This window comes from Lissotriton vulgaris, chromosome 5 (genome assembly GCF_964263255.1).
Source record: "Lissotriton vulgaris chromosome 5, aLisVul1.2, whole genome shotgun sequence".
NCBI lineage: Eukaryota > Metazoa > Chordata > Amphibia > Caudata > Salamandridae > Lissotriton > Lissotriton vulgaris.
In genome coordinates this window covers 622,473,775-622,487,024 of record NC_141693.1, presented here as the reverse complement: position 1 = coordinate 622,487,024, position 13,250 = coordinate 622,473,775, and the positions used below count along the sequence as shown (strand labels likewise).

The following is a 13,250-nucleotide window of genomic DNA, read 5'->3' as shown; positions in this document are numbered from 1 at the left end:
GTTTTTTTGGTGTTCATCTGTAAGCCATTGGCTAATATATAGTTACTAGCAGCCTGCCCCGATGTTGTCCGGGGGCAATGAGGCTTCAGGGCCAACCGCCCGCCTAGGCCCCCGCCCGCCCCGGCCCCCGCCCGCCCCGACATTGTCCGTGTCCCGGAGCCACCTCCGGCCCCGGCCCCCTACCGCCCCAACATTTTACATGTCCCTTTGCCTTACCTGAGCCGCCGCTCCTCCACCGCGCTCCTGACTTTACCGCCGCTCCTCGCCGCTCGTCACCGCTCCTCCCCACCTGTCCGCTGCTCCTCTCCGCTCCTCCCCGCCTGTCCGCCACTCCTCCCCGCGCTCATGTCCGCCGCTCCTCCTCGTCATCACGCACGTCGCAGCCAGCGCTACGTCGCGGCCGGCGCTACTTTCAGGGGACTACTTTTTTTTTAAGTTACATTTTTAAATTTACATTTCATTTTTATTTTATATAGCCTATGTCCATCTGCACACCCTGACATTTTCAACGATATATTGGGTGTGTGGATTGGCGCTGTGGTTCCCGAGTTTACCTGGCTCCAGGGTTTGTGTTCTCTCTTTATAATCTTAGTATAGATTAAAGGAATCTATTAATCTTCATAAACCTATGGGAGTATGGCTTAAAAATATGGTATCATCTGCATACTGTAGATGTTTTATATTATGTCCAGCTAGGTTAGGTGAACGAGCATTAACATTTTTAACACGTGAATGTAGATCAGCCATAAAATGATTAAAGAGACAAGGTGCTAAGAGACAACTTTGTTTAAGACCACTAAATGTTTTAAATCTTTGAGTTGTACAGCTACCACCCCCCACCTTCACCTGGACCCACATGTTGGAGTATAGCAATATAATCATATCTAACAATTGGTTCAGAATGCCCCATGCAGATAGCTTGGCCCAAACTAAACTGAGGGGGACAGAATCAAAATTCATTGAGTGCAGATCTCTGAATGTGATTTAGAACTAAGGATCATTGGACAAGCACTCCATTCCAAATAAGGACTCTGTCAGATCTCTACCTAAGTAGACATCCAGGGGGTAATGAATGGCGATCTTCTTCTCTAGCTTTCGTGGGTTGTAAAAGAATAGCATAGAGAGGCGCAAACTCCCTCCTGTTCATGTAGGAAATGATCCAGACACAAATCAGGGGCATATTTGGGTAGTGGGAGTGAAGTGTTAGGTGGAGTGGCACAGTGACTATCTCTTTATGGGTAAGATTGACATGAGGTGCTTCTGTTGAGGGAAAAGAAGCACTATTAAAGCTTACGGGAGAGTGAAGCATCCTTAGGAGCAGGATGAGTTTACGTAGTAGATCCTCAATCCACCTTCCATCATACAAGCAGAATCAGATTGTATTGAGTGCTCTATATAACATATCCATCAACGACCGGCTTGTAATGAGCTCCAGTGTGTTTCAGTATGAATGACATCCCTTTTAAACCACACATATTTAAGGCATTGTCACTTGCCATGTTCTTATTTTTTGATGCCAACCATGCACCATTTATAACACTGTCCTTTAGATGGCCTATAGTCTGTCCTTATCCTTTCAGACATATTACATTTTGCGAATATTAGCACTTGGTGCGAAGGCGAATGTTTCTCAGTCAATCAGAATGCTTATAATTAGGGCATTTACTATGTTTGCTGTCCTGCATGTTAAGTTAGTGTAAAGTTAAGTCAAGTTAGTGTGGAGCAGCGATGTGAAGCAGATAGGGGCAATGGGTGTGTTCTCAATCTGTTTTGGAAGACCATAGAGGGACAGGTGCTGAAAGCCAAATATTAAGTTACGCAACTTTTGGGGCCCTCACTGTGTACCCTTCCGCTTGGTTCCAGCCCATAATGGCAGTTTAGGCAATTAAAATTGTTTTTTTATTTAAAAATAAAATGTGAATTGAAAAGAAAAAATAAATAAATAAATAACAGAGGTTAACTTCCGTAGGAGAGGGTTTTTGAAGCTGTTAATACCCTGAGTAGCGGGCAGTAAGTCTTAGGTATACCACATACATAAATGCACACAGTGTTTAATGTAATTGTGTGGTCGCACCATAACAAACCTACCTTACTGACACCAGCCCTGATAGTTGAATTAAAGCTGTAATTGTCATGCACCAGAATTTGTATCAGTGCCCTGCGCATTTGTTGATCATAACATATCTGCTGTTGTTCTTTTGCAGCTCTGCTGGGCTTCATTTTAAATGGCCTGACACTACTCTCCTTCTACAAAATCAGATCTCTCAGGACACCTCACAATTTCCTGATCGTCAGCCTGGCTCTGGCAGACACTGGCGTCTGCATCAACGCTTTCATCGCAGCTTTCTCCAGCTTCCTGAGGTACAGTGCATCCGCTTTTACATCACTGGTGCTTCTTGCCTAGGTTCTGATGCCTGATAAGTATTCAAGCAAACATCAGTCCATAAGAGATCAACCTTAGAAATAATCACACACTCTTAGTCATTAGTAATCTTAGTCAGTGATTTCAAGGAAAAGCTCGGGATAATTGTTCGAAAAGCATGATACGTTTTTAAACTCACTGTGTATAGTTTTTTCATAATATTTTAAAAACACTCACATTTACACTGCACATTTGTAATCGCCAACTGTGTGTAACATAAAGAATGAACAGTGTTTCTTTACATAAACATTAGGTGAGCAGTAACATTTGGGAAATAAAAGCACAACACAAGCATAGCTTAATATCTTTATGAGATGTCTGTCTATGTCTGACCAAGCAACACTACATTCAGACTAGGCCATTTTAGAGCTCTTATTTGGAATCTTCAAAGATGAACAAAGATTGGTTTCAAGTCAAATTCCTTTTCTTTAGGCATCGGACTTGATTCAGCAATTGAAACCATTAAAAACATGCTTATCAGTCACTAACGTAACAGTAAAGTATCAGGGTATGGTTCAGTTGAGCCATGAGTCTACATTTAAAGAGCAACCATTGGTAAAGTTGATTGGTCTTTTCCGTGACACTGGAGCTCAGACCTGTTAGCTTTGTCAATGTGTTTTTTTACCTTAGGTGGTCCCAGTGCATCAAAGCGACTATCTTGGCTTTTTCTGAAAACATAAGAAATGAATTAAGAGTTTGGCAGATGGCACCATCAAACATGACCTCTGCCTCCCAAACTTGTAACTTGGTTTTGGTTTTTCCCAAAAAAATTCGCAAACCGAGATTTTGTGATTGAAAAAACAGAAATAATGGCCGTCACCCTACAGGAGTTGTTCACCATGGGGTTGGGATCATGTAATAGTTTTCACTGTTGCTTATCACCAGGTTTTTCATTGTGGTACAGGAGAGTGAAAACAGCCCATTCGACCAGCCGCTCTGAATTAGGCAGGCAGTCGAATGGCCAAAACTCTGACAGTCCATACTCAGTTGGGCTGTCGGAGGAGTATGTCAGCGACACAGCCAGTTATCTCAGTCGGGGATATACTTATGGTCTGCCTGACTTTAAATTAGTTAGTTGGATTAACAGTATTACCGAGATGGTACTCCATAACCATTGCTAGGAAGTACCCTCTTCCTAAACTCTAAATCACGTCCTAAATCTATATTGAATACAATGGGTCTATTGCCAGCAGACACCTAAAAATCATCTGTAGGTGACACCTAATAAGACATTCATTTATAAATATTCAGTGATACGTGTCTTTCAAAAAAACAAACATTAAGGAATACAAATGTTTCTTTAACAAGCTGTACACTCTTATGAGATCATTCTTTGTGTATGGATCTCATCAAATGAATATAATTTATGATTTTTCGTGTCAACATAGTATTTCTGTGCTCTGACAAACACAGTGAAACATTGAGTATGAACGCAGCTTTCAATCCAGGGACATTTTCTTAGTGCCCTAAATCGGCCCTTTTGTTTTGGTTGTCTAAGTACTATACAAAAACAGAAACTAAATTATTAGAATACAGAAATGTGAAAACCATGCACGTTTACCACTTACCCACCAGTGTTTAACCCCATAAGTGCTACCGTCGGCCGTTGGAGGTCGCAAGCACTACCTTCGTAGTGCTGCGCCGTCCAACGGCCGACACGGCCCCTCCCGTTTTGCGGAAGTGCCGCACTGCCGCAAAATTGCGGCTGCGGCAAACGGGTTAAGTGTCCATAACAGACATTTTCAAACAAAGAGGAAATATGTTTGGTCCTTAAATTCACAAGGAACTGTTTTCAATGGGCAAAACATGTTTTGAAGGTATTGCCTTTAACGATATAAGTAATGTCTGACAAGTCCCTTTGGTATTGCTTTGTGACAAGTACATGGCATCAGTCGCGGCTGGTGCAGGTAAGAGTGGTGGGACGGGGGTGCCGGGTTGGGGGGGATTTTGATGGACAATGATGAAGGAAAATTAATTATTTATTTAAATTTCCCTTGTCATCGTCTGTTGAAATCCCTCTTCTACCCAGCCCACCACGCTTACCTGCACGGGCTGCGGCTGCATGGCATGGCATGGCATGGCACGGCATCCAATTACAGTCAAATATGCATCTCCTCTACAGCTTAACATCTTTGTAATGTTACCTAACATCTTTTCAAATTGTATCAAGGAATCATGCAGCAGCTGGTAATAGTGAGTAGATCACAGAGGTGAGAACATGTCCCTTCGCCTTCCTGAACTCCCCTATTGCCAGTTTTATTCTTGTTAGTTCACAGTGTAGAAGGATGCCAGTCAGTAGTAGTGAGCAGGGCTGGAATGCCACGTGGTTTCCTTTTGGCTTCCTGATCTGCCCACCCCAGTTGTATCATCTGCAGCTACCAAAGCAGAGTGACAGCATTGCCATCCGTTTTAGCCTTTAGTAGATCTTATAAAAAGGTCTTATAAAATGTTATGATTCCCAATACATAAATTATTGGTGGAGTCAGATCCCTATGACACACCACAACCTGACCGCTATGCACACAGTTATGATGTTGTGCTAAGTCGTGAAAGGGTTTGATGAAGCAATTGATACACAACATATACACATCCTTTTTCTTACATGTCAGGCATCCCTAAGGTACGCCCAAAGTACCCCTGTGGGCAGGGTGCAGTGTATGTGAAAGGTAGGACATGCCCTGGTGTGTGTGGCATGTCATGATTGTGAATTACAGCCCATTTCGTTTTTCACTATTGCAAGGCTACCTGTTCCCCATAGGACAGTATGGGAAGTTTGTTTATAACTTCTTATACATATAACTGGCCCTGGGAACTAGGTGGGAAAATACCATTTAGTATGCCTGAACTCAGAATCTAACGATACATCTTTTAGTAAAGGTGATTTTTACATTCTGTGTTTGAAAATACCACTTTTAGTAAGTAGGTATTTTCTTGCTCAGTCATCCCCTTGTGTCTCTGCTGGAATGTGGATTGCCTGTCTGGATTTTGGACGACAGATGGCTAGGAAGCAAGAGTGGCTCCCGAAAGTCTAGGTAGGTCAGGAAAGGGCTGAATAGACCTGTGCTTCGATGGGGGAAGAGGGAGGAGATTTCCTTGCACCTCAAAGGGCTTGGTCTGTCTCTGACAATGCCGTCTCTACTCCCTGCCGGGAAATCACACCAGAGAAGGCAGAACTAGTTCTTGCTGGGCACAGACACCTTCTGCCTAGTGGATCAAAGGATTTATGGATACAAATACGGGGGCCCAGACCCCTTAACTTTAGAACTCTTTTTGATCAAGAAGACTGCCAAGAAGAAGAGCTGGAGAAGCTGTGAGGAGGGACTACCACTTTGCTGTGTGCTTTGCTGTGTTGGCCTGCAGTGGCTGCTTCTGTCTTGGGCAGTGAAAGGACTAGACTGAACTTTCTGCAATCTACTTTTGTGAGTTTCTCCAAGGTCTTGAGGTAGAGCTTTCCCCCTGTTCAAGAAGTCTCAGGAACAGCAAAGGCATCAAGCTCTTCTGCCCTCAGCACTGGAGACTGTGTGTTTTGTGCTGCGATAGGAGAAAAGCAACTCGACAACGTCCACGACGCCACTTCCGACTACTTGTCCGAAAGGTATCGCAGAGGGCACCGTCACAATACTGCACTGCAACCCTTATCCCACCGATGACGCCTACTAACGCCGCAACCGAGCCCCTGCTTGCACCGCGACCTGTGGGCACCGCACTCCGCAATGCCTCACTTCATGTCAAAGCCTGGGCATCGCAGAGAGCACCACCACAATGCAGCACCGCAACCCTAGTCTCACCAACGACTCCTGCTGATGCCTCCACTGAGCTGTTGCTCGCACCGCAACCTGTGGGCACTGCACTCCGCACCGCCTCACTTCACGAAGACGACTTGGCTTCCCCGATGCCGCCACTCCACGCCAAAATCAGCGCAGCTGCTTGCATCGTGGTTCGAGGGCACCGCTCGTAAAGTTACACAATGCACCGCCCTCATCCCGCACCGCAGCTTTGGCCTACGGACGCCGGCACCATTTACTCCCGTTCATCAGCCGACCACAGCGCTTCAGCAATGATGACGCTGCTGCTTGCACCGTGACCTGCCAGCACCATGACGAGCACCGCCTTCACCTCGCACTGACGACGCCATCTGATGCCGCCACCAATCCGCTGCTCGCACCGCAACCTGAGGGCACCAGCGCTGCACCGCTGCACTTCGGAACCGCAGCAACGGACGCCTGCCGACGCCAGCACTCCTGATCCCAACAGAAAGGAGTTCGACCTGCAACGCGAGTGACTTCAAGGGTCTCAGCGCCCTGCATCTCTAAAAGGTTCTGTTTGCGGGTCTTCCCGACACCGTAGCTGGTCCGCGACACCGCGACCAGCCGTAACTGTTTAGATTTGTTTGCTCATGATGCCGTGATAGCCCCAGACGGAGCTATCGACATTAAGGAACTTTTTTTAAAGCATATTTTGATAACTGTAGATTTTAAAGTACTGTATTGTGGATTCTTCTGTTTTTTTTGGTCTTATATATAAAAATATTGGCTATTTTCTAAACTGGTATGGTGTCTTTTTGTGGTGCTTACACTTTATTACTGTCGGTTATGTGAAAATGCTTTACACACTGCCTCTAAGATAAGCCTGACTGCTTGTGCTAAGCTACCAAGGGGGTGAGCAAGGGGTTATTTTAGGAGTGTAACTTCCTTATCCTGACCAGAAGGACGGGTCCCTACTTCGAAAAGGTCCAAACCATTGCACACTAGAGGTTCAATAAAGCAGCCACCTCTGACAGGCACACATGTGTAACTGCTTTGCCTCTGCTCATCCTTTCCACTGAGCAGAGTAGCAATACAGCCTCCCCCAAGAGAATACTTGGAATTTATGTGACTGCTATTCCACCTCTCAAACTTGGTTTCCATCACCATCTCAAAAAATTCACTAGTCATTGAACTGTGCATACAAAAAAACCTATAGGAAGGCTCTACACTTGGTTAGGAATGGGCTGCTTTGTTCACCCAAGAACAATTGCACTACAACACTAAAAACACTACAAACATTACAAGGTCTTAGCACCTGAACCATCCTGCATCATTGCTGGCTATTAGTTGTATCTGCCAAAAGCTGGAGAAAATGGTTCCTTTCTGCCAATATTATGTAACATCCAGTATTATAATTTAACTTAAACACACGGGCCGCGGTGGTGCCAGAATAGGTACTCAGTGGGGAGTCGCCTGCAAAAATATATGCGGCGTGAAGATTACCGCTCACCGCGTTCGCCCATGAGGACATGCATTGACGTTCCTCCTGTACCTGACTCCAGCAAAATTGCTGTAGTGGTCTTGAACGGCTTATAGCCGTAAGTATAATAAATACTAAATAAAAAATAAAAAATTCTTTTCTTTTTCTTTTCACACAAATTCCTCACGGCAGGGTGCACCTTAGGGCGTGTACACCACCGGAGGATCACATCATATGGTCCTGATGAAAGCTGAGCAGCTTGGGCTCTAAAAAGCAGAAACATGTCGACCAATCTTTTCCACTATGGACTAGGGGTCTTTAATAACTGAGACCAACCCTATGGGTCCATTTATATCTGTTTTTAACCAGTGCAAACCGGACTATTAATAAAGTAGTTGAAAGTCACGAATTTGCACTTTTTATTCTAATTCTTTTTCACTTTTTTGCACTCACCCAGCTTAATATGGCCGGAATACACCCTCAACACACACAAGAACCAGCTCCGCTGTAAACAGGCGTTGAAGCACACTGGAAAGACACTAGGGGCCAGATGTAGGTAAATCCCATTTACCGATTTAGAAATACCGAATTTTACCGATTCGGTATTTCAAAATCGGTAAATGGAATGTAGGTACCAACATCTGGATTTTTTACCGATACCTTGAAATTCGGTATTTACCGATTCGGTAAATACCGAATCGGTATTTGCTATTGAATCCTATGGGCCTTGAAGCCCATAGGATTCAATTCAAATACCGATTCGGTATTTACCGAATCGGTAAATACCGATTCGGTATTTACCGAATCGGTAAATACCGAATCGGTATTTGCTATTGAATCCTATGGGCCTTGAAGCCCATAGGATTCAATTCAAATACCGATTCGGTATTTACCGAATCGGTAAATACCGAATTTGTCAAGGGTGCAGGGGGTGTCACTTTGACACCCTCTAGCACCCCCAAAACGGGCATGTGTGCAATGTGGCACACAGACATGCCCTAAGGGCACGTCTGTCTGTCACATGGCACATGTGTACATGCACAGATGTGCATGTACACAGGAATCGGTATTTTACCATGGATTTGTATTCCATGGTAAAATACCGATTCTGAAAGCCATGTGCCAATGGAAAATTGGCTACCCACATTGCATTTTCGGTAATTTTACCGAATCGGTAAATATTACCGAATCGGTAAATTTACAGATTCGGTAATAATAACGATGCGGTAAAATTACCGAATATGTGCCCCTACATCTCCATAGCCCTTTACCGATCGGAAACGGCCGAAAATCGGTATTTTCGGCCGATTCCGATCGGTAAAGGGCTACCTACATCTGGCCCTAGGTCTTTCCAGGGGGAACCCAGTGATGAAGCATGCCACCACTAGGTTGGTGAGTGAGGGTTCTTAAATTACCTTGTATTGTCTTATCCCTCTGTTTCCCTTCCATCTCACATATTATTTTGAGGTTGTTTGATTGATCTTCACTCTTCTGTTGTTTATTACTAATAAGGTTGGGGTATAAGAGTGAATATCCATACCCTTACTCTCCTGTTGTTTTTTGATGAATTAGTCATGGATATACATGTGCACAGGCTTCCAGACTTCCTTCTGACCAATCATGTGCAGTTGCCAGGGTCTTCTTTCTCCAGCATAAAATGACATAGGATGCGAAGCATGTTAAGTAGTCTATATATTTGCATAAGATATACATGTCTGGCCTTGCTTTGGCTGAATTATTGTTCCACTATTGCCATTGTCAGGTCACACGCATTTATGCTGGGACTGGCTAGATCCAGGTACAGTGGGCCACAAGCAGTTCTTCCTATGCTTTTCACTTAGATTGGAATTCAAGCCAGACATTTGCAATTGGCTGGACAAAAATCTGGAGTGACGTGTGGACTGAGAGAGTGATGCAGGGGGAGACATGGAGGAGGTAGAGCAATGCAATGATATCTTAGCAATAGTTAGGCTATACCTAAAACATGCAGGACCACAGTTCAGCAGTGCCGAATTAATGTTTATCACATGCCCATGTCACAATAATAAACTTGCACATGAGTGGGCATCGCTGCAGTATACATCTTGACACTACACATCATCAATGTGATCTCCTGTTGCAGCTCCCTCCCCTACGACGTAACAGAACAGGTATAACATGTAAGTTTCCCATTCCTGTTGTATAGCCTGTGCCACCCAGGTCTGGGGAGCAGCGTCTGTGATGCAATAGGATAGCCTGTCAGTAGCTTGTGAAGGGGGAGGTGGAGGTTTTCCCATCTGCGTCACCAGTCCATGACCCACCACAATGATTCCGGCCCACCACCCAAATCACATAACCCTCGTTTGCCTCCCAAGGCCCTGTGTGCTCATATCACTGCTTCAGCTGGATTTTCAAACTAGTTACTACCTCCTGCCAGAGGTCTGCCAAGGGGTTCTTATGAAGCCCTCGGTGGTTCTAGGAGCTGCAACCTTTTCTTCTCTCTCGCCCAGGTCAGCACCCCGCCTTCTATCGATTATGCTGTGGATTGTTTGGAAATTTCCAATGCCTGGCAATATCCTTACGGCTATGTCAAGTGGCAAATACAGGAATTTATTTCGAACTTTTTCAGCTGTCCATCGGCCATAGAAGCCTAGTAGACAAACCTGCCCACTCCCTAAAAAGGGTAATCACTGGGCAGCTCCAAACATGTGGCCAAAATCTACGCCAGGATTGGGTGAATGCACACCTCTCATTTACAAAACCCTCTTGTGCACACAAGAGTTAGTCAAAGAGAAGCAGTCAACCCATTTATCACACAATACACAGATTTACCAATGAAAACCAGTAGGCTTTATCCTCACTGGGGTGCATGTAAAAAGCCATGAACCTCACAATTACAGTCAGCTACTACCAGCCATTGGAAATGCCAGTGCCTGTTCATGGGGTGGGAGACACCATTGTTAAATGGAGTTTCCGCACCGAGCACAGCTGAGCACTCAGTTGTCAGCTCTACTCCAGTCATCTCTACTGCACTAGTGGGTCTGCCAGGATGACACACTCAAGAGCAGGTTGTCCCTTGGACACATCACCAGGTACGTTTGCCCCTACAGCCCTCCTTCAAAATCCTGGGACCTGCACTTCCTTTCTTATGCAGAGAGCATGGAAATCTGTTGTGTGTAAGCAGTAGCAGTAGAGTTTTCCCACAGTGCCCCAGGAGCTTAAATCCATGGAAGATGAATGCCAGCAGTTTCAAACTAAGTGAGACCGGCATGGAGCTCCTGGTCACAGACTTTTGAAATAACAATGTTTATACCCAGACATGTTTTTGATCCCGAGTTAGTCTTTGATTAAAAAAATGTGTCATGGCCATCCTATGGGACTTTATTTTGAATATAAATCCCCAGTTACCATAGTTGATGTAAGCATCTTTGTCAGTTCAGTTTCACTTCAACGCTGATCTCTGGTGAACCCCACAAGGATGACTAACTCAAAACTGGCCTATACCAGCAAACTTTAACCCGCATTACAAAATGCTGCAGCATTTCTAGTAATCAGGCTCCAAAAAGTAAACTCTCCATCGTCTGATTTGAAGAGAAGTTGCACTGGATGCCTGTGGATAAAAAGGCGGTATTCAAGATGCTGTGCCTTACATTCAAGTAGGCCTGGGCGGAGTTCCACTATGGGAAAGTCTGCAAAGTGGCCAAAATTTCTGCCCGCTAAATGGAGTTTCGCAATCGGCAGAGTGTGTTAGGTCGCACCATTCGCGCTGATTTTAGCACTGGGTGTTTGTTCTGCGACGGAAAATCAGCACGAATAGCACCATGCACAGCGCAAGAGGGCCCTGCTTCTTTCTGCTGCTCAAATAGATTTTGTATTCGAGCAGCCGCTCCTCAACACTTGCGGATGGTTTCTCAATGTAAGCGGTTGCGACCATCAGCGACTGCCTATGTTGAGAAATTTTGCTGGGAAGTGGTGTGGGATTAGGTTTTCCTCCCTTGCGCTCAAATACTTAATGCTGGCGAGGGAGCAAAAAACTCTGTTCCGAGAGTTTTTCACAACTCTGTGGAGCATAAAGTGCAGAAAACTCTGCAAGCGCCTCGAGCGGAGAGGTGTACACCGCCCAGGCCTACATTTAAATGTGTTCTTGTACATAGAGCCCCAGCATCTCTGCAGTAGAAGAGGCTGTGCATGTTTCTAGAGACCAATTTTCTGAATCTCCTCTATATTCCGAATCCATTTGCAGGGAGCATGACACATGAATGTTTGGCGCAAACGCTCAGGCTTTGAAAATTAAATTACCTCCCAGCAGTGCTTGATTTGGGAGTGTGGTTGGAGGTGTTGGACACCGGGGACTGGGACTTCACTTATCACCAGTCTTTGATCCAGAGCAAGCGAGAGAAAAGCAGAAAAGGGAAAAACAAGGAGGAACTGGAAGATAGAACTGTGACAAAGAGAGAAAGCAGGTATTAAAAAAAGAACCTGCAAGAGTTATATAAGGGAAACGTTCATCACAATGTAGGCATTACATCGCAATGCCTTTACAATGCAACTTTTATAATGCAAGTGCCTTTACATTGCATGCCATTACAACGCATGCCATCACAATGCATTATAAGGTTAGTAATGGAGATTGTTAAGTTTTAGGGTGGGTATAGGTTTTGGGGTAATTTTTACCCCTACTCTATCCAACACTTTTCCTACTGTTGCACTCACTGGAGTGGGAATAGAAATTTGTATCCCCTACGCTATCCAACACTTTCCCTACTATTGCACTCACTGGAGGGGGAATAGTTAATTTTACCCATATGCTATCCCACACTTACCCTACTGTTGCACTAAAAGTATTTTGCATTGTAATGGTATGCGTTGTAATAGTAAGCATTGTAATGGATTGTGTTGTAATGATAGTTTGAAAAAATGTGTTGTAATGGTATGCGTTGTAAAATCATGCGATGTAATGGTAGCTGCGTTGTAAAACTACAATGTAAAAGAATGTGTTGTAAAAAAGAAAGACGATTCAGAAAAGGGGGTGGTGATGAACAGAGTGTCTGAATTAAGCAGACCACTCTTACCCAGTACAAAGATCAGGGCTTGATCCATCACCGTTATTTATCTCACTGCACCATCCCAGCTCAGAACCTGGCTATATGCAAATCAGTCTGTCCCTGGCCCAGTGCATCATGGGAACAGGGCAGACTAAACTACCAAGCCAATTGTTCACCAGAAAGGAGACAAGCTACCGGGGACCGGTTTCTGGCATTTCAGCCGTCTTCGGCCCGGCTTGCTTGAATCCTGATGGTGCAGTGAGAAAGGGACTCATGTCAGAGTATACCCTGCCACACCTATAGTGGCCAAAAACGATTCAGAAAAGGGGGTGGTGATGAACAGAGTGTCTGAATTAAGCAGACCACTCTTACCCAGTACAAAGATCAGGGCTTGATCCATCACCGTTATTTATCTCACTGCACCATCCCAGCTCAGAACCTGGCTATATGCAAATCAGTCTGTCCCTGGCCCAGTGCATCATGGGAACAGGGCAGACTAAACTACCAAGCCAATTCTTCACCAGAAAGGAGACAAGCTACCGGGGACCGGTTTCTGGCATTTCAGCCGTCTTCCGCCC

The 13,250-nt window shown here is 44.9% G+C and overlaps 1 protein-coding gene across 1 annotated transcript in view; it reads left to right on the top strand.

Moving 5' to 3' along the window:
- Positions 1-13,250, top strand: part of RGR (retinal G protein coupled receptor) — a 192,687-nt gene that overhangs the window by 40,468 nt on the left and 138,969 nt on the right. Inside the window, exon 2 of the mRNA XM_086920152.1 lies at positions 2,205-2,361. Coding sequence (XP_086776278.1) covers positions 2,205-2,361 — 157 coding nt within the window. The remainder of the gene's footprint in view (positions 1-2,204; positions 2,362-13,250) is intronic.